This window comes from Lepidothrix coronata, unplaced genomic scaffold, assembly GCF_001604755.1.
Source record: "Lepidothrix coronata isolate B3197 unplaced genomic scaffold, Lepidothrix_coronata-1.0 Scaffold32, whole genome shotgun sequence".
Taxonomy (NCBI): domain Eukaryota; kingdom Metazoa; phylum Chordata; class Aves; order Passeriformes; family Pipridae; genus Lepidothrix; species Lepidothrix coronata.
In genome coordinates this window covers 3752434-3774752 of record NW_016690212.1, presented here as the reverse complement: position 1 = coordinate 3774752, position 22319 = coordinate 3752434, and the positions used below count along the sequence as shown (strand labels likewise).

At 39.1% G+C, this 22319-nt stretch overlaps 1 protein-coding gene across 6 annotated transcripts; it reads right to left on the bottom strand.

Moving 5' to 3' along the window:
- Positions 1–3249: 3249 nt before the first annotated feature.
- On the bottom strand, positions 3250–20778 carry CUNH12orf40 (chromosome unknown C12orf40 homolog). 6 transcript variants are annotated; one of them, XM_017811577.1, is made up of 14 exons: positions 20611–20728; positions 18633–18672; positions 16438–16573; positions 15394–15526; positions 14831–14897; positions 13952–14056; positions 10692–10798; positions 7619–8151; positions 7309–7381; positions 6559–6619; positions 5936–6002; positions 5141–5223; positions 4785–4931; positions 3250–4566 (listed from the first exon to the last, which is right to left on the bottom strand). In XM_017811577.1, exons 1-14 carry the CDS (start codon positions 20619–20621, stop codon positions 3952–3954), a joined length of 2178 nt encoding a protein of 725 aa, XP_017667066.1. In that variant the 5' UTR covers positions 20622–20728; the 3' UTR covers positions 3250–3951. The 6 variants fall into 6 exon arrangements, with proteins under 6 accessions (XP_017667066.1, XP_017667065.1, XP_017667067.1 ...); XM_017811576.1 differs by lacking the exon at positions 20611–20728 and adding an exon at positions 20306–20375; XM_017811578.1 differs by lacking the exon at positions 20611–20728 and adding an exon at positions 20082–20296.
- Positions 20779–22319: the final 1541 nt, after the last annotated feature.

Genomic DNA, 22319 nt, shown 5'->3' with positions numbered 1-22319 from the left:
GCCTTACCTTCACTCACTCGCCAACCCTCTATCTCTTGGGCCTATATTCCCCACCACCTCACACAGATCTGAGATGCATCAGCATCCTCTGCACCACCTGCGTGCTGCAGGGTCCCGTTGGCTTTCACATCCAGAGGGCTGTGGCACCCAGACTAAGCACCACGAGGGTGTGGAGTCACCACAGTGTGGCTGGGCGAGAGGGTGAATGTTTAGTGCTCAGCTCACAGAGTCAGGAGACCTAGCTGGAGTTCGACATCACCAGCCCTGGAGAAGCCAGTCCTGATTTGGGTGACTGGGACTGTCACCTCTAACCCACCAGAGGCTGTCAGTGAGAAGAGGCTGAAGAAGTGTTGCAGAAAGATTCGCTTTAGTGCGGACAGATTAGGCACTTTATGCAGAGAGTTGGTAATATTTTTTCCAGGAAACCTCATTCTTCCTCAATCTGCTATCTGCTAAAACCCTTAAAAAGCCAATTCACAAGCAGTTTCTATCAGAGAAACAATCACTTGTATGAAGACTTAAGCCTCTCATTTCCCGTAATCCTTCATGAAATTTTGCAAAGCCTCTGTGGAGGCTCTTGGCATAACATCCAGCAATAAACTGCCCATTAATGAAACAAACTTCTGTTGGTGCTTGCCCAGAAACCTTACCTTGCAGGTTACTGTAATTAGAGTTGATTTCAGAGGGAAAAAAAAGTTACCAGCTGCATATTAAAACTGATTCTGACTGAAGCTTATGGTAGCACTTTCAGTAAGAGAGTCTTTCTTTCAATCTGTATTTAGAAGCATTTGAGTGCCACTAATAAAAAAGTGCTCCTGGTTTTTGGTTAAGTACAGGTACCCTTCTGTCCTTCTCCTCAACAAGAATACTGTACTTACAATTGATGCTTACCAAACACAGTTAACAACATGGATATTTCCATGGCCTCCCTGGAGGCTTAGCACACTGCCAGGAAGAATAATGTGGATGAAAAAGGACCATCTCTGCCTATGCTGGTGCCTCAGAGAAGGCTGGTGGTGCCTGAATGTATATAGTGAGATGACAGTCATTACTGTAGGTTACAAATATTGGTGGGTTAATAGCATCAGATGCTGAATTATTAGCTGAAGAAAGCATGATTTGAGGCTACTACTTCCTATTAAATCAAACTCAGCTCTTCCCAGAAATAACAAAAAAATCAGGGGAAAGAAAGCACCTGAGCAGAGGGGGAGACTGGTGCTGAGCTAAGGAGAAAGCAGGAGTCTCTTTTAATGCAATAATAGTAACATAAATACTTTAAAATACTTCTCTAGTAGCTAAAAAGAGCACACTGCTTTACTTGTCATCATTGCCAGCACACAAACCAGTTACAAAGATAGTTTTCTTCTTCTGATTGCTTTGCAATTACAGGTAAAAATTGTAAAGTAGTTGAATTTCATACAGTCTCATCCGAAGACTTTGAAACATGATTATCTACGGTGATTGACATATCCCAAGTGGTGAATTATTGCACTAGAGACATGTGTGCAGCTCTTACATACAGCCAGTCAGGAGGTGTGTGTCTGGCTCAAGCAGTGGAATTTTAGTCCTTACTGAGAAATGGTGCAGCCTAGGCTGGAACCTGGCTGGAACCAGACAAATTGTGGGAGCTTCTATGCTAGTGGCTGAAGTGAAAATAAGCAATACCCACGAAAAGGCTCTAAGTGATGATAAATATGAGAGGTAACTCAATAAAGAGCATTTGAAACCCCCCACACATACATCCATATGGTGCAACCAGCTCTCTTTTCCTGGTTCCAACCTCCATTCTTTGTCCTGTAGGTTCACAGAAGCAGACTGGGAGTGTGTCTGCTCACAGATCAGTTCTGCAGATCAGGAGTATCTGCCTGAACTTGGGTAGCTCGCTCCACTGTAAAACAAACCACAATTTAGAAGTCCCAGCAAAAATGCCACTGTCACAGAAATCAGGAGTGTAACTTCCATTGCGGGTTAACGGCAGTTCACTTCCGTTTGGGTCACTTCAGTACCTCACTAACACAAACACCAAAGAACTCTCTGACCATGAGGCAATTTTACATCTGCTGGGATAATAAAAACCCTCAAGTCTAAAGCACACAGTGCTGGAGCTTTTAGCTGTAATGTGCCACCCACTGGCCTCTGCCATAGTGTATTGCAGGAGGCTGACAGGCCAAGGGCGATGGAGCAGCGTCAGCCACGGGGGAGGCTGTGACATCAGACAGGCACCACTGGAAAGGCTGGCAGGTACACACCGGGACACTGCTGGGAAGGCAGAGATGTCCTAATTTGAGTCAGCATGGGCCATTGCTGGTGTGGCATAATCTCAACTGGCTTTGTCACACTGAGTGAACAACTGTGCCTTAGAAACCACTGGTAACAGCTGAGCTTTCAGCAAATCACAGCTGTTACTCAAATAAATTATAGCTCCTGTGGAGATGAATATTGCAGCTTAAAAAATAAATACTAGGGAGTCTGCTTTGACATTAAATTGAGGCAATCTAAAAAGAAAATCTGCTTATGTCAAACCTTAGGAAGTGGGCAGTGAATTGCCTAAACAATAGTTACATGTTTCAGAAGTTGGGCTGTGCAAACCACTTCCCATGGATGCAATTTATACATATAGAAGACAAAGCTATGTTCTTCTAAGTAAAGAAAAATCCACTGAAATATCTGAGGTGCTATTCTTAAAATAGCATAGCTATAAACCTCAAGCTGTTGAGCAATGTAGACCTTCTTTTAAAAATGGCTCTTAGCTTCAAGAATAAAACCCAGCAGCAAACACAACCGCTAGTTTGATGATGAGAGCAGGGAGAAAGGATGGTGACAAGTCTCATCCAGGCTGGGTGAGACACGCCCCTTCTACAAAACATAGAAATTAAAAAAAAATGACATTGTGGGAATAAGGGCAGTGAATCTTTTAACTGCAGACTCCAAGGGGAAAGCACAATATAATAACCTTAGAGAAGCAAATCTCCTGCTCTGTTTCGGGAACAGTAAAGCATAGCTTTTGCCCAAGCCCAGTTTGTAAGGAAGAGGATCCCTGCACACAGCCAGCTGGATAATGCCAGTGCATACACACACACAGTTTTTTATACATATACATACATACATACATTTTTATGAGATATACAGAGAGAGATATCTCTGTAGAAGTAAAGGTGTATGGATCTATAAGTAGATGTCAGTGACAGAATGAATCACCCTACCACCTTGACTAGGAACCTTTTAGAAGGAAATACTATAACCTAGAAGCAATATTATCAGAAACTTTTATTTTGTTGTGATTTGTGACTTCACATAAATACTGAAGAGGAAAGTAGTTCAAATTTTTAATTTGCAGACAGAATACAGAAACATATGAAAGATTTGTTAGTATTAACAGCCAGAGAGTGTATCAATAGATCTGCTGTGGAAGGAAAACTCAGCATTTTTTTTAAATAATAAATTAGTTCTTTTTAAATTACATTCTATTCTATGTGTGCAGAAAAACAACATTTTCCATTGTTTTCCATTTTTGTATTTAGTATGAACACACAGAAAAGGTGAGTTTGTCTGTTAAAATGGATAAGAACCAGACAATAGCTCTGAACTAAGACCCACATCAAAAATGTTTTGAAGTGAAACAACATCTTTCCACTACGTTAAAAGAAGCAAAGTCAATCCCAAACTACAGAATCCTATGGATATATGGTGAGAAAGCCAATCTAATTCCTAATGCTTATATTTACTAGGGTATTGTAAACCCATGTGTTAACAGTTGGATATTTATAGAAACCCATATTTAGAGATACCAGTAGTTAGACAGAAATCCATAGGTATTAATAGTTTAAAGCAAACAAACAGCAAAAATATTTTTTGTCCAACCAGGCTAGAAAAATCAAAACATGCCAAGTGAATGAAACACACTGAGAACAGAACAAAACTTCTGTGTTCCCCCCATGCCATTCTAGTTGGTCACTGCTTATCTCTCTCCTTCATTTTATCAATGTAGTTCAGCACCTCCAGAGTCCTTTTGCCAGCCAAACTCAGGTACTCGGCTTCAGAAGGAAGGGCAGCAGTCCCGGCCGCGCTGCCGGCGCCCGCGGGCTGCGGTATCTCCTGCGCTGGCAGTTCGTCTTCTCCCGCGGTGCCGGCGGTGCGGGGAGGAGGGACCCCGACTGGGCTGCGGGCTGCGGGCAGGGAGCCCCCACAGCTGCACACCCGCAGGGTGCCACACTGAGTGGCCACATCCGCCTTCTCTACTTCTGTCACAGAGCGCTCAGTCTGCGACCAAACATCACACCTGGTGCTGCGAGTGACGTGCTCTCTCTTAAGGGCTCGGTGTGATGAGCTGCCCTCGGATGGAGCAGCGTGGTTTTTATTTTTGTCCTCTATGGTGCAAAACATTAAGCCTTTATCCTGAAGAATGTTTGCTTCTTCTCTAGACAAATTACTGCTGGGCTGGAGAGGCACAGTTCTGGTGTGGAAGCTCTTGGGGGCCTCTCTGCTTGCTGAGAGGTTGGCATCATGTGTCTTCAAGGACTGTTCATTCAGATATTCTGTCTTTTTGGCTGTGTCTTCCTCTTCACACTGTTTGAATAGAATTGTGCAATTGCAACTGTTTAAATAGTTCAATAACTAAGGACTAAGTTAATGACTAACTAATAACTAAGTTAGTCAAATAAACAGAAAGGCCAGAGCTGTCTGGTTTAGGTTGTTTGTGTTTTTTTTCATTCTTTTCCCAAGGATGTACTCCTGGCTTTCGGTGCCAATGCAGACCTTCACGCTCACGTGCAATTTATACTCACACGCCATGATGTTTTTGTGTTCAAGAATGGCTGAAAACACCGTGTGTCAAATCCTTCTGCTTTACAGGCATGTAATGTAAGGCAGCTATACACAAAGGAAGAGCATCTTCCTACAGTCATGCTACTGTAATTCCACATGGCCAAGCACTATCAACAGAACAGACCACATCTCTGTTAAACTACTTAGGAAAATTTACAGCTAATAATTTCTTGTCCTCCTCACACATGAATTTGCCTTGTACAAGGCAAAACCATAAGTAAGATTCCAGCTACATCCACCCTTAGATGCCCTCAGGCATGGAGATGTGATTTGAATGAAGCCCTGCCAACCCTCAAAGGTTGTGGGGTGTACTCACTGTGTCAGGACTACAGCTCAAATAGCTCTCGGTCTGCCTTGGAGAGTAACTGTAAGACTGGCTGCTGAGTGGTGACTCCATAACTTGAAAAATAGATGAAAAAGAAAGGCTACTCACCAGAAACTCCTCAAAGATCCAATTCTCAAGTACAGCATGTAGAATTAAACATTATTTCTGATGCAGTTTTAAGATACTGTTTAAAGAATAAAATGTTAGCAAGTTCAATCTAGGCAATCTAAGGCACTAGCCAGTTCTTCTCCTCTCAGGAAAACGTATCTTAGCAGAAGTTGTGAGACAGGTGCCCCAAAGCTTCAGCTGTGCTGTTAATCAGCAGCTGCACCAGCAGCAGAACTGTGCTACCCAAAGCAAGAAGGACTCTGCAGAGCAAGGGCTGTGAGAGAACACAGCAGACTCCATGTGCACAGTGGCTGCCATACAAGTTACATGCTTTTTTCTTGGAGGCCCATGAGAGATCTTCTGCTCTGAAATGCAGCCAGCACAGCTGACCCTACAGCTACAGCTACTGAGGGAGCTGACTCCCCTCCCTCTGTCCACATGTGGAATGACAGCATATAGTCTAATGGAAGAGAATGTCTCTTCAAGGAAAAGCAAACACAGATGGTTCTTAGCTACCTGGTAATGCTACTTGTCTTTTTACAGTGCTGTATGAATCAGAAAAACAAGCCCTCAACAAATGTAACATCCTCAAAAGATCATTCTCCCTGGCTTTAAAAGTAACTGTTTCAATTTCACATGTGGAGAAAAAAAAAGTAATAATATATAAATGGTACTAACTTTTCTCCATCTCATGAAGATTTGAACTTGCCCCAAACTTAGACTCTTTCTCTCGTGCTATTGTAAACTGTAAAAAATAATGAAGTGTTAATAGTGAGGGTTCAGCTGGATCAGCACCTCGGGTTAAGAGGAACATTCAGTTTCTATATTACATAAAGGAGCCACTGCACTGTACCACAAATTATTTTAAGAGGTATTTGTACCCTGAGCAGAACCATATGTACCTGGGTGACTTCTACAGGCAAAACATCTAACAGGCTATGTGCCAGTATATGTATCCTTTACAATACTGAAGCATCCTGCATATAATGTCTGGGCACTGCCTGCAGAATTTGATCCTAAGAGTTGATGGGTAACTTACACAATGTATTTCAGCCATCAGCTGAGGTGTGAATCAAAGCACGTGAACTGTGGACCTGAAAGGGCTGTCTATCTGAACCACTTCACTAGAAGCAGTTCTTTCTGAACTCCTTTTATAAACAATGATGGCAAAGAAGCTTCCACAGAAGTTAATTCAGTGAAGCTATATTCAGTTTCTAACTGTTGTGGATATTCCTTCTCTGCCTCAAACGAACGTTGCAAACAGTAGCTTTGACAAAAAATATGTCTCTTTAAAAAGTTACCTCTTCAAATCCAAAGAGCTGGTTCTGTCTCCAGGCTGTTTCTTTCATGGACTCGTCATCCCTGAGTAATGCAAACACAAAGTTCTTTGTAAGTGATTTTTCCCTTATTTGTATTTTTATTTTCTTTCTGAGTTAAAGTCCTCACTTGTGACTTTTCTGTCTTCAACTTTTATTTTGTCTTCAGTAACCATAAAATGCTTTCCACTATTGATATGACTGAACTTATTTTTGAACTGAGATTTTACACCAAGAATCTGTTTTTCATAAACTTCATTTCTGTTGAAATGCAAAATGGAATTGGAGAGATGGAAGAAGATAGTGCTGTTTTGTAAAATGGAAGATATTATGGATCAGAGGTTTTGAAAAACATGTCTTTTGTAAAATATGGGGCATTCACATGTGCTTACTTTAGCCCAGGGAAGATACTAATTTCCCCTGCAGCCAGTGGAATGTGGCAGAGTCTTTTAGGGGGGAAAGCCAAAGCAAGATCTTAATTTCAGGAACTTAAAACTGTCCCATGAAGCAGTATTTCTCTGTACTTATTATAGGCAGATGAGCAAAGGTATAAGGGGCTCACCTGTGCATAAGTTTATTCACATTATACACTACTATTTTCACTGGGAAAACTTGACTCCTCGGTAATACTGTTTAGAATTTTACCTTCCCGTCCTCTTGGCAGGATTTCTCCAATTCAGCAAGGTCTCTGCAGTAATCAATAGTTAATAGTTTGATAATTTCCATGGCACTCACCTTTTTTTTCTTGAATAATTCTGCACATTCTCCTTTAAGTTAATCTGCTGATCATGGTGATAAGCAAATGTCTCTAAATTAAAAAAAAGTAAACCTTGATTTTAAAATGTAATACAATAAATGCAATTTGAAAACAAAGCTTTCTGTCAAGTTTTTAAAATAAATAATTGGATTTAAAATTAAGTGATCGCAATCAGAAAATTCATGGCATGTTTTCAGTCAGGGCAGATACATTTCTGGTTATAAGAATATATGTCTTTAAAAGGAGAATAAAACCCAGAATACATGTCCTTTAAATCTTGATACGCACCAATTTTTTCAAGGTTTGCATGTTTTTCTTTCTTTTCACAGGGTATGAAGTAGTGCTGTCCCTCATTAAAGTTCTGCAGGTTGGTTTTATGAAGTCCACTGGTTTCCTTGTAGCTTGCACTTGAGTCATTGTTACTTTTAAGAAAAACGAGTTCTGGAGTTGTGAAAATGCCTTCAAGGTGTCTGTCTACAGAACTTTTTTTTTTATTGATTGCAGGATAAGCCTTTCTAGTGTTGTAAGGATAATTTCTGTCAGTCATTTGATTTCTAACGTCAGAATGGATGAAAAAAATGTCAGTACTGCTTTGGTTAACAAAAAGATTAAAATGCTTTGTGGAAGGATTATTGTAGATTGGTTGGCTCTCATCTTCAAACAGTGCCAGAAAGGAACAACCACTTCCAACTTGGGGAGCTTTCAGTTCTGCAGCTTCTTTCACAAAATCAAATAGCGGTGCTTTTATTCCCTCACAGTTTTCTGATTCGTTACTGGTCATTATGACTGGATTTTTCCTGGCAGAATTCATAGGGTCTAGCCTGGGGGTGGGGGGTGAAGAGGAGTGGGGGTAGAAAAGAAAAAAAAACATTTTGCTTAGTATGCAAAGAAGCAAAATACTGACTGCTAACACAACACCTTATAACTTGATGATAAAAATCTCAAAGACTTCACTACTCATCACACTTGTTTTTGTCCTAAATGAGCATTATTTCACCTGAAAAATTATGTATTCTATTGTATTTAGTTTTTTACTTTATAGTAAGATTGGTTTAAAAGGGGGTCTGTTTCATAATATCTCCAAATATACCAAGCCATGGAGCACATCCTCCAGGGTGTGATTTATAAAAGCAGCCACAGTATGTCACTGCTGCTCCACCAGCTGACCAAAGGCAGCAACTTTGGGGAGGGGATTAAAAAAAAGAAAAAACGAGGAAGATAGTTTCCTCTATTCATAAAAGTAGTTTGTTCCTCAAGATTACAGTTCTCTTGGGTACTGAAAAGCCTAATAAGCTCTGTATACTGCTTTATTCCTGGTCTCTCTAGCAAGTGACTTCCATTTGTACTTGAGATCAGTAATCCTGATTCAGCACAGAACTCCTCTGTTGCACTGTCAGGTGGCCAGTCAGACATTTTATTTTGCCCAGACTTCCCTACCCCACTTCTGAGAGTAGTGATTTTGAAGATGTTATCATGCAAACATCAGGGGCTTGAAGGTTATCATGCTTTCACTTACTTAGCTCTTAATCTAACATTTTCACTGTATTTTTTCCAGGCCGGATCTGCTGATCTGACCTTTCAGAAACTCTGAGCAAAAAGTTAAGAGTCTTCAGAAGCACAGAGAATTGGCAAAGAAGGACATTCAAAAAATGACCTTTCTTTAAAATGTTTTGAGCAATGCTGTCAATGGAACTTGAAAACTGAAATGTAGTACAGAAAACTTCTGTGGTGTTCTGTTCAGCAAATACTTGGAACTGGATAAAGATTCTACAGTACTTCAATGAAGTAGTTTCCTCTGCTTACAGAAGCCTCCTCAGAACAGTTTTAAAAGGCTAACCACACTAGACTTTGTTCCTGGAGAAATTTGGACAGATATATGTGAGGAAGGTAAAACTGTTTTGTGAACCAATTCAGAGGGTTCTTCTTAATTCCAGCTGAACATTTTTTAATGCAAAGTAAAAGTTAAGAGTAGATGAGAAAATAAGACATACAAAATTTTTAGTTAATATTTAATGCCACACCTCTAAGAATTACGCACATTGATTACATCATCAGTATGTTACATTAAACAATTGTATAAATTTACACTCTACTTTTCACAGTGAAAGAAACTCCCTTCACAAAAGAACTGCCATCTCTTGAGGTATAAGAATTTATGACTACAATGGATGAAAACAAAACAAGGACAATATAAAGAAATGGATTTGAAGAACAGTTGGAAAGGAGATGTTTTTAGTGAGCCATAAATGGGTAGAAGACAACAGGAGGTGCCATAAGCAGATGAGTGCAGGCCTGACAGCCGGGGGAGAAATGAAAGGGGAGGTGTAGGTGCAATAAGGTTATGTAGGGCTTTAATGTAAAGATATTAATGAGGAATTGTCCCAGATATACAGCAAGGTGAATGCTATCCTCATTTTATGTTTTGCTGGAGAAAACCAGGAGAAGCTACAAGAAGAGTGAAAGATAAGGTGGCTGAGAGGAAGCTAATGTGCCTGGTTATCGTGTGACCAGTGAGATTATCAGTCACTTAAGTCCCCAAGCAAACAGGCTGTAGGTACTTCAGGAACAGCAAAATATTATATGGTCTTTTTATGGCTCTATCCAGCCAAAGCTAGACACTGACAGGAACTTTCAACCAGATGGCAGACTCATAGAATAAAATGAGTAAAGAAAGATTAGCTGTGTACAACCCCTAGATCCAAGGGAAGAGTCCCTGGAAAGAAAATTATATAAAATGTTCAGTACAAATGAGTCTGGCCCTAAACCATCTATGATTAGAAATATTTTTAATCAGCACATACAAAAAGAAATATATTCTTGAGTTCTAACCATTCTTTAAAAAACAAAGTGCATATTCCCTTAAAAGTATTATTGAAAAAAATATAGGGGAAAAGAGCTATAGTAGGATCACATATGAAAGAGCAGGAAAGAAAATGCTTTGTTCATGGAATCCCAAGTATAAACAACTAGGTGGAGTTGCTCAACTGCTACTGCATCAAGGTCATCAGAAAAGCACTTGTAACAGTGACCAGAACTAATAAGACCTGAGGCAGCTTCACTCTCCTTGTGGCTTAGTAAATCTGAGCTATCGTTCAAGGTGAATTCAGTAACACTATCATGTTTGTGATATTGAAAAAACAGATCATGGTTCCAAATGCCTACCCCAAATTCAGCTTTTGCTGCCTTTCAGCAAATTGGAATAGCTTTGTATGTTTAGTCTTTCCATTTGATTTCAATTTCTATTTGAAAAGCATCAAAAATCAGTGAAAAAGACAAGTAGCAATAAGCTTCAGATAATCTTATATTTTTCTTAATTAAACTTGACTGTTATTTCCCTCTTTAGTGTAAAATCACTGCCTACCTATGAAATGGTTCAAACAGTTCCTGAAGCACTGTATCAGACTTCCTGAAAATGCACTGGCTTGGAGGTTTAGTATTCCATGAGTCTTGATTGGGAATATTTCCTGGCTGAGAAAACAGTAGAAGCTATCAAACTCTGAATACACATAATGGCTATAGTCTTTAAAACTTTAAACTTGGGTTTGCAAATAATATACATGTTTTCCCACCATTTTTACTTCTTTTTATCTTTACAGTGGAAGCCCAAACCTGCTAACAGCCCGAGTTCTATATAACTCATACTTTTCCACCTTTGCATATCAATGTTAATATGCAAAATGTCCTTTTAGCACCCCATCCTCCCATAGTATGAACAAGCTTGATAGACTGTAACAAGCTGAAATTCCACTGAAGATGACAGAATCAAAAAACCTCGTCTGGAAGGGACCTCAAGAGTCATCTAGTCCAACTTGCTTATAACAGGACCAGCTTCAAGCTAAGGCCAGATTGCTCAGTAATGTTCAGGACAACCACCTGCTGCATGGCCTCTTCTTGTGCTTAGCCAGTTTCGTGGCTATTTTTTATCCTGTACAAACAGAATTTCCATTGTTGAAACTTGTGCCTTCTACCTCTTGCCATTTCTCTGTGTACCTCTGGCTCTGTCCTGTCTGTAGCTCTGTTTAGACTGTAGAAGACACTGGTTAGTTCACCCCACATCCGAGTCTTTCCCAGGCAATGAAAGCCCTCTTTGCTCACTCTCTTCATAATCACTACCTGCTCCAATCCCCTAACAATTTATGTGGCCCTTCACTGGTCTTGCAACACTTTGCTCATTTCTCTCTTGTACTGGGGGGGTCCCAAAACTGGACACAGTATCTCAGACGTGTTCTCACATATGCTGCTCAGAGCGAAATCGCTTGCCTTTGACTACTGGGTGTGCTCATTGTAGCAGCACGTCAAGGGAGGTGATTCTGCCCCTCTACTCTGCCCCCGTGAGACTCCACTTGAAGTACTGTATCCAGACCTGGGGCCTCCAACAGAAGAAGGACGTGAACCTGTTGGAGTGGGTCCAGAGGAGGGCCAGAGAGATGATTAAAGGGCTGCAGAACCTCTCCTATGAAGACAGACTGAGACAGTTGGGGTTGTTCAGCCTGGAGAAGTCTCTAGGGAGAACTTACAGCAACTTTCCACTACCTAAAGGGAATACAAGAGGGCCAGGGACGGACTTTTTACGAGGGCATGTAGTGATAGAACAAAGTGTAACGTCTTCGAACTGAAAGACTGTAGTTTTAGATGAGATATTAAGAAAGAATTCTTTACTGTGAGGTCATGAGAAACAAGTTGCCCAGAGAAGCTGTGGATGGCCCACCCCTGGAAGTGTTCAAGGCCAGGATGGGTCTTTGAGCAACCTGGTCTAGTGGAAGGTATCCCTGCCCATGGCAGAGGGGTTGGAAATGGGTGATTTTTAACGTCCCTTCCAACCCAAACCATTCTCTGATTATTGACTTGTTGCCATGTAGACTTTAGCCAACAGACAACTATTCTGAGTATGATAGCAACAGACAGTTTTTTATTCATCTTACTGTCCATTTATCTGATTCATACCTCCCCATTTTGGCTACCAGGATCCAATGGGAAACCTTGTCAAAAGCCTTCCTCAAGTGTAGGTAAATAATGCCTGCTGTTCTCCCAAATTTACTGAGCTACTAATTTTGGCACAGAAAGCAATTGAGTCCACCAGGCACAGTATGACCTTGGAAAAACTGATGGCTGTTCCCAGACACCTTCTTATTTTTAATGTACCTTGGAATTGCCTCTGGAAGCTTAGCTCCCTAATCCTTCCAGAGACAAAGGTGAGATGATACTTCCCCAGATCATGCTTACATTTTTGCAGATGAACATAACACATTTCTTGTCGCGGGGAAGCTTTCCTGATCACCACAGTCTTACAAAGACGATAAATATCTGCCCTGCAGTGATGTCATCCAACTCCCTCCATATACTTGGATGGACTCTGTCCAGTCTCATGTATTTCTTTATGTCCAGGTTACTATGGATTCTCTAACCTGTTCCTTCACTACCATTTTGCACCACTCTCCCCCAACTCCCGACTGAGTTTGAAGAACAGCCAGAGAGCAGAATCTGTCTGAAAAACCTGAAGCAAAGTAGGCTTTGAGAGCTTCAGACTTTTCAATGTCCTTTGTCACTACGTCTCAACTCTATTTAGCACTTTCCTTCATTTTCTTGCTTTGATGAAACATCTAGAGAATTCCTCCTTACTGCCCTTCTCACCCATTGTGATTTTCAGCTCTGACCATCCTAATGGCACGCCTCCAAGATCAAGGCATGCTTCTGTGTTCTTCCTAGGTTGCCCATCCCTCCTTCTACACTTCTTTGCATTTAAGCTCAGTCAGGAGTTCCCTGATTCAGCCAAACTGGCCTCTGGGACCTACACATTCTCTTGCACATTGAGGTAGACTGTCCTTGTGTTTTGAAAGCATCTTTCTTGGGCTCCTTTTTTCTTCAGGTCAGGTTCCTCTGGGTTTCTGCCTACTCATTTTCTGAACAACCCAACATCTTCCTTTCTGAAGCCTTTGAAGCACTTCTTCCTCACTTACCTCAAGACTTTATAATACCACTGATGATACACATAGAATTTGTTTTATTATTTCCAACTAATAATATATTTTCTAAAAAATAAAGCATATTGTATTTGCTATTACTTTTCTAAGGATGACTGTTTCAAGAATCCTGAAGTTAACAAAAAAAAAAAATAGTAACATGCATCAGAACAAAAAACTCAATTGTTACTTAAAGGTAATGAATGAGTTAAAGAGCAGGCTTTTCTTGATCCTTTTAGAGCACTGAGAATACTGTAAGAAGTATGTTACTCACACTACAAGATTAAAAATTAGGTTATGGGATCAACTGGGATCATACGACACCCAGTTACACCAACTGTATGTTTAAGAAAGCTGTATCTACAACTATAATACACTTCAGCTTTCTTTAACCAATTTTACAAGCCAGAAACAAAAGAAAGCCAGCAACATGTGACTTTCTGCAGATATCAGCAATGCTGAGAGCTCAGTGTTAAGCTCAAGTTAAGCTTATGTCAGAACAATAAAACAAATATATTTGTATATATGGACTATTCGTTGCCACCAGCCTACGAGAGATGTTGATCATTTACAATTATCTTCACAATTACACTCTATCTATACACAAAACAAAAGAAAGTTAGTTTAAAATAATTCTGTGGAAGTAAAATGTTAACCAAACCTGCTTTTGCAGCTTCTCTTCATAGGTCTGTTCCCAAATGTCGCCCATTAGGTTTGTGTTGAACTTTTCTTCTGGAAGCTGTGTACAGCTAGAGGACTGAAAACCCTAAGACAATGAACAAGCAATAAAAGCTCTTGCTCAGTTGTCTTCTTGTTCCATACTAGAGCTAACATACAGTAATTCAGTTACTTGTGAAAACTAGACAAAACATGGCAAAGAGAATTTTCTCAGAAACTGTTTTGATTTAAGCATAAAGTGCAAGGTAATCAAGCCTTTCTATATCTTTTACATCTCCACACATATGCCACAAGGAAGAGAAAATTTTTGTGTATTTGAATGTCATGATACGACTTTTTCACGAAAAACATAAGGCTATAAGGGCTTATTTCAGGGAAATACATAAGTACCTATTTAATTTGAAGCATGCACACAAATGTTTTCCTGGGGAGACATGGACATAAATACATTTTTACCACTAGGTATATAGGTAAATGATCTGCTGAATTGGTTCTGCGACTTGCACTTAAGTTCCTCTTAAAGACTCACTTTTGTTTATGCTTCTCACATTCCATCATTTCACATTTCTGTTCTTTTTTTAATTTACCTGTTGTTGGCCTCTGTTCCTTTCCTATAAGCTCTGTTCTTCATGACTAGCTTAGAGCACAGATATTCTGAAATAATTTGCAAAATGCCTAAAACAAGATGAGCCTTCCAGAAATATGTAAGCAATCGCAAAATAATATATCAAAATAGTCTTACAGAGGAAGACTTCATATATTTCAGTGTCAAATGAGATTTGGTCACTCTTTTAAAAATCACTTAAAAATACAGCAATTGCTGAACAATTTTAGTTTTATATCATAGGAAAAATAAACCTACATTATGCTGGTATTTTACTTTCTCTGACAGATGCTGCCTTCTGCTGTCCAGTACTTGCTTTTGTAACCTTGTAAAATGAACAAAAACAGCCTATGAAATACAAGATCTGTAAGATTAAAATATTCTGAGTATTAATTTCAAAATAATTTAGGAATATTTTTCCACACATCTTACAAAGGCCTGATTCTTAAGCAGTTGTGAGCAGCCTGTGTGTGATTTGGTCAGGTCAGGGTCTGAAGCTGGACGGGAAAGCAGTGTAAGTGGGTAATGCTGTTTGAATAGCCCGCTTCTCAAGATAAAACTAGTGTATGTACCTGACATGAGTAAAAACACACCACCTTTTTTTAAAAAATCTCTCAGCCTCATGTGCAGTCTTTTATTCAGAATCTATTTATTTACTCTCTCACAGTAAGAGTATCACTGGAATGCCAGGAGTGATTGTGAAACTCCCTGTTTACTACGGTATGTATATGGTTTCTTAATACTCCAAATATAAAACCATCATGAAATACCTTTTCCAGAACTTCATTTTAGCATAACTATTGCCTATTTTATACAAGTACCTGTTCTGGAGATCATCTAGGTTTGACTTATGTTGTGTATGTAGTGGTGACGTGGGAAGCTCTAAGTTGTGTCTCCCAGGAAGTTTTTTTACATCTTCAATGATATCCACATGGACTGGCTTCCTCACATTCTCTGCAATGAAATTATTCGGTATGTCAGAGCTGGGCTTGGAGAAACTTTTGAGGTTCCTGAATTTTCACTTGAGTGCAAAAGCTGTTGTTTTAGACTTCTTAATCCATTTAAAGCCATAGTTTTTCTTTCTTTTTTACTAACAATGCAAAAACTCTATTCTAAATGGAATGATAGTATAAAATTATTCAGTCAGCTGCTGTGTGTGGACAGGCTCTGTTGCCCTCCTCAGTCATCTTCTACTTTTCCTCAGCATAGGACAACAAATTTTCCACAATCTGGTTTATGAATATGTCACAGAAAATAAGAGTCATAGAGTCATAGAATTGTTTAGGTTTGAGAAGACCTTAAGATCACTGAGTCCAGCCATTAACCCTGCACTGCCAAGTCCACCACTAAACAATGTCTCTCAGTACCCCATCTGCAGGTAAAGAGTAGGACTGAAGTTGCAGTGACGTTTCTTTAGAAGTTTAATAATGGATTTTAAGAAAGATAATTTGGGTAGAACTGACAAGATTATTGCAAATGCCCAAATGAAAAAGGAAGTGGATTACAAATGGACCCATTCAATGGCAAAGGGAAAAAGAAATGGATATAAGATAAAATTAATGAATAGAAAATGAGGAAGGTGCATAAGTGTATGTTGCAAACATTAACCCCTTCCTGGCCAGAACCAGGACAGTGTACAAGACTTTAAAGGTGACATAGGCTGTAGCCAAGGTTATTTGATTCGTCTTATGCCCTGACTTTTTATTCAGTCATAATTTTTGTATTTAGTTACAATTTTTTTATTTTAAAAATAAAACAACACTGAGTATTAAGTTACAAGTGGAAGAACAAGAACGAAAATAACAGCAGTAATAGCTAAGAATAACTGATTCTGAGAAGTCAGAACACTGTTACTCAAAACTCACCGGTGTTGTCTTTTTTGGTTGATATCTGGTTAACCACATAGAGATTAAGAAGATCTAAACTGACTGCTGAACTTTTAGGAGATGATACTTCCAGAAGCTTCATTTTTGATTTAAGTTTCTTTTTTTCAAAGTATTCCTTAAATTTTTAAAGGAGATAATAAGTTTTTGACAAAAGCTTCAACAACAGACTAGAAGTATAGATAGATATTTCTTTTGAGATTAGCAAGCAAGACTTAGTGAACAATTCCTAATAATAAAAGCACATGATTAAGTACCTCTGAATTCTCACACCCTGTTAGCAGTCAATTTATTTTTTATGGCCTTGAAAAAGACTGCAAGTATAATTTGGTCATATTCAGAATAAGTCACCATTATCTTGATGCCAAAAATTTAGTCCTTAAACACTCATTTCTCATACTTCGTGTATAATCACTAAAAACTATTTCTTTCAAATAAAAGATAACAAATGTGGCAAGAAAGAAGTCTTTAAAAATTTAAACTTGGGCTTTTTAGGCAACTTATAAGATAGTAGGCAAATAAACTAGCAAGATTACATACACCAGATGTGCCATCCATAATGACACAAAGAGTTTATTGTTCTCCAAATTTGTCTTTCTTGACAAAGAAAATAGTCTTGTGACAAAAAAAAAAAAAGACAAATCTCTATGACTGGGACTTCAGAAAGACTTTTTGTTGCAAGGAATAAAAAGAGATACAACTGACACTTTGAATATATCAAGCAGATAATTCTGGAAAATTTAGGAAATAAAAACCGTCATTTTGTAGAGACTTAATAACAATCCTAAAATCATTAGCATCAAGTATAGCAGATTAATAAAATAAAACAAGTAAGATTTATTTTTTCTAACTGAAAGACAGATATTGAAAATTGAAGGCTATTCCAAAAAGAAAAAAAAATAGCACTGGCTTTTCTTCTGAAATGTAATTTCTCTCCTGAATGCAGGTTACATGTAACCAATATACCCAACATGTTCATTGGTAACTAATTTTCAGTATAATTTATTATTATCTTTAGCTTTCTAGCTGATTTCATCTGTGGAAAATATCTGTTTTTCAGTTAAGAAGTAAAATCAACCTGTGTACAAATCAACACTTCAAAATTTATATTACTTTGGGGTCCACACCCCTAAGATGTATCCACTTCCCTTCAGTGTCCCAGATATTTTCTTCCCATCACCTCTAAATTACCAAATTACTAATAATTGTGTAATAGCAATTACAAAATTACCACTCTGTTTAGTAATTTAGTGCTACATTATTAAAAACAATCCTGACTTGGATCCTTTCCTTATTTCCCTCCTCCACTGAAGCAAATTACATAGTTTTAACAATAATTATGTGGTTTAGACTAGTAATCCCTGAGAAAACAGATATTTTGAGAACTCGTAGGCCTCCAGGAGACTGGGAAAGTGATGAAGACAACAAGCTGCTGATTGGTCCTGCATTCCCTTATGTAAACATTTTTATTTCAGTGATTGTCTCCATACAGTCAGCCTGTTTCTCCTACTTCTCTGAATGCCTATGCACCTGCTCTGGGCACTGGGGATACCAGCTTCAGTGGTGGAGCTTCCTTGTACTGCCTCTTTCTTCCCTGCTTAGGACACTGACTTCACTTACTGCGGTTATAGCCATTTTCTCTTACTGTTTTCTTCCTCTTTGCTGTTTGAAACATCTTCTGCCAGGGATAAGTTTGATTCTCTTATTTCACTTTCAGATTCAAAATACAAATAAGCTGGCCTACTTTTCCAAATGCCAAATAAAGTACTTCAATGAGCCTAACACCCTTTAATACAGCCCAGAAGAATAGCTGTGTATGCATGTGTTAGGCCAGCTGACCATGTGGTTGTCACTGTGAGGCTTCAAGCAATCCCATGTGTCAGCACATACCAATGTAATATGGTAACAGCAGTAATTCAGTAAAACTTAAATTGGGCACATTCATTCATTCATTCATTCATTCATTCATGCCCTTCTCCGGCTGCCTCCTCTTCCTGCTGGAATTCAGTGTAGTAAACCTAGCACAAGACTTTTGCTCTAAAAGTCAGGTAAAAACATCTCAACTGTTAAGTTACTGTTTTGAATCTCACTCTAGATGCTTTGAAAGTATTATCTAAGTGAATCCACTAAAGCATTTATATAACAATATAAAATCCAAGGTAGCTAAAACTGTTTACCTTTTGTTTTCTCCTTTCCTGCTTTAATATGATTCTGCTCCTAAAAATGCAAATAATTATTATTTTAATTGCAAAAGTATAATCTTGAGTCACGACTTGAATTGCTCATCAATGTTATTGAGAATTTAGGACACAAATATGTTATGTTATGTTGTGTTACGCTATGCTATGTTGTGTTACGCTATGCTATGTTGTGTTGTGCTGTGTTCTGTTATGCTATGCTAATGTTATGTTATGTTACATGTTATGTTATAATGGATATTCAGGTAGTTAAGTCAATATATCTCTGTTGAAGTCACCTTGACTGATCTTGGTTTACTCAGTTAAGGACAAGACCACATTGTCTATTAGGCTACTACACTGAACATGAAAAAGGAAAACAGAAGAAGCTTTTAGTCATTTGACCTGTAATGCAACATTTCATCAATTTATAATTTCTTAAAACTTAAGAAATATTTGTCAATATATTATTTTCTCCTAATTTTCTTTGTCATGCTGCAATATAGTTCCAAAATATATCAGCAAAAAACCCAAGGGAGCACTATACAAGCTTTTACCTTTTTGGTACAGAATATTGTGAACCTTCCACAAAAAAGGTAAGAACAATAGTTTGTCACTACAAGGTGCTGTTGTTTGTGCACCCTGGGAGACGGTTATACCTTAAACTATGTATCTCACTTGTAAAACTTAGCCTTAAATGCACTGAAGTGGATTGCCTACAGGACATAGTGCACAGAATTGGACGTCATGGTCACTGCTGTGAGCAGGGTGAGCACGGCTGCATTCCTTGGGTCGGTAAGATTAGGACATTCGTGAGGGTTAGAAATATCGAATATCCCCTTGGAATGACTTTTTTTTCTTTTTCTGTTCTTAAGGTTAGAACAAACTTTCTAAACATGTGCACATAACATTTGCCCTTGCGGTGGGGAGAAGCCTCAGTAACAGGTAGTTTTTCTGGCACCTCAAATGCAAATCCCAGGCTCACTTAAGGAACCCTGACAGATACTACCAGCAGCAGCAAGCAGCAGGTTGATTTGTATTTGCTAAGTGCATGAAATACTCCTACACACTGTGTTTTCTTAGAGAGGGTATGACAGACAGACATTTAGGACAACATTGGGTTTGGGGTTTTGGTTTTTTTTTTTCAAACTGAAGCTCTCCCTTCCCCCTGCTTCACAGAGGCAATATTCAGAAACCCCATTTTGCTGGGAAGACTTCCAGATGAGTAAGCCATTCTTTTAGTTTGATTCTGCATAGAGTCAGGAAGATTACAAAGCTGTGTTTAGCAACACTGCTTCCCAGTGGCTGGCAAAATCTGTGGGGTTTACATTTCTAGTAGATGGGCAGATGGCACAGCACCTAAAGAAACTGAGTGTTATCTTATTTATTTTTTTTTTTAACATTACAACTCAGTTTGTGGTATTTTACTATTTCAGTGCATCTCAATACCTATACATCTTTTTGTCTAAATGGCAACCACTGCTGTTTGTTGAGGGTGTGAGGAAAGGCCTCACCCAGCCCCTGCCTGTGGAGAAACACTGGGCCTAAATATGACAGCCCTGCTTGGGGCGGGATGGCTGTGTCACCACACAAACCACAGCGCGCCCAGCCTGTGAGGGGACACCGACACAGCATGGAGCTGTTTCTGTCAGCCTTTGAAGAGTTTCACTCACCGACTGCCACCAACCCAGTTCATTTTCTGCTGCTGAGGAGGGAGGGAGGGAGGGCTGGAGGTGGGGGCGATGGCCACGACAGAGATGGTTTGCAGCCCCCCAGCAGGGCCACAGCGCCCTCCTGCAGGGCCTCCTCCTCCCTGGGAGCACCAGGGCAGCTGCTCTCCATGTCCCCAGGCTAGCAGAGAAGAAGGAAAGGGTGGTGCAGGGACAGACAGCCAAAGGGGAAGAATGCAGAAAACCAAGAAAAGCAGCTGATGGGGAGGAAGTGATACTGTGGTTGCTGCCGCTCCTCCTCTACCCACCATGTTTCCATACAGGCTGCTGCCAGAAGCCATTGCTCTTTTGCAAGGGGGTGTCCTAGCAAAAACCTCTTGCTGTCCCAAGTGAATTGATTTGTCTTTCAGGGCCAGCTTGTCTTTGCTACAACCACCATACTTTTAAGGCAAGAGAGAAGCACCTTCCTTCCCATCCCGCTCTTCCTCAGGTAACTTAGGGGCAACAAGGGAATCAATGAGCATTTTCTACTAGCAAGTGTTGTTGCCCTTGGGTCTGTCTGATGCCCTTTTGTGTGCAAATGTGACAAACCCTCCAGGAGAGATGCAGAGCTGCAGGTGCTGCCTGTGCTCCCAGGGCATCTTAGCAGCAACACAGCTCCGCTCGCTCCCTTCCCTGTGACTCCCTGCCATTGTTTCAGCAAGTGAAGGCACCCATTTACAAAACAATCATCAAATTTTACATGAATCTTTTCCTGTGGCATTTCTTTACTGAGTTATCTTTAGCCTAATGTACTCAGGGTACTAAAGTTTGCTTAGCATTAGTACATCAGTGGGAAGGATGCTCAGAGTAGATATTAGGAGCCTAATATTAAAAATGACCCAAGATTTTTTTCTTTGTAATACTTCCAATTTGATTAGGGTGTTTATAGAATCTGAATAGTATGCATAATTGTTTATTGTAACAACACTAGATTAAAATCATCACAATAAGTAATATCTATATTTTACGTCTATGTGCCTCTGCAGCTCATATGATAGATGACAGAATGAAAGTTAATTTAACTGATTTCATCACTTCAAACATTAATTTCTATTTTCAATTCCATTTAATGTAAATGTTTCACATGTTAATACTATGTCTAAGACGAAGTTTCATGCCTAACATATTCAAGTACCTTTTACTTTTGTTTTTCTAATATATCATGTTTTCTGTATCACCATTACCCTTACTTTTCTATAGTATTGTCTAGATTTAAAGAAAAAAGTGCACTTTTCTTTATATTTGATTTATTTAGTCTGGTAGTTAGCAGTTATTTGTAGAATCCTGGAAAAGTGACACAGCAGCTTCAATTAATTATTTTTCAACATAAGAAATCTTCTCCTCAAATTATTTTCTGCACATAAAGACCTTTCAAACATTCATAAAATAAAGAATTGGTTCTTTTTTGAGGAAGGCAAAGTAAACAATTAAATAAGACTGAGATGTATATGACTATATTTCCAGTATCTGCATATTGTGCCTTGACTGTCAACATTTGAAAAGTTTGAAATAATTGTTTTGGATGTCTGAGTGACATCTTAATTTTCAAGAATTGCAGGTCATTATTGTTAATTTTTAAAAGGTCATGAGAATGAGTTTCATGGAGCTTAGTTGATTTTCTGGGAAGTGAAGTATAGAAGAAAGAGACTTTCTCTATGTGTCAAAAACTGAAGTTTAAATATTTCCCCTTTTTCTAACTTTTACAGCCACCCTTCAGAATAACTGCCTCTCATGTTGTTTTGTTAAGAAAGTATTACACAGGATCTTCTTCAGAACAGCTTTCCAACCTCCATCCCTGGAGTTTTCCTCTCTGATATGCTTCTTCATTATCAGATCAGCTCTAGATACAAGTGACATAGCAAAGCAGTTCAAAGTAGTGTACCATTTATCTGATGTAAGAATGCATTTCTACAGAAGGCTGGTGTTGAAGTGTTGACTGTGCAACTCAAAGCATCCAGCTTTAAGTAAGTAAGTT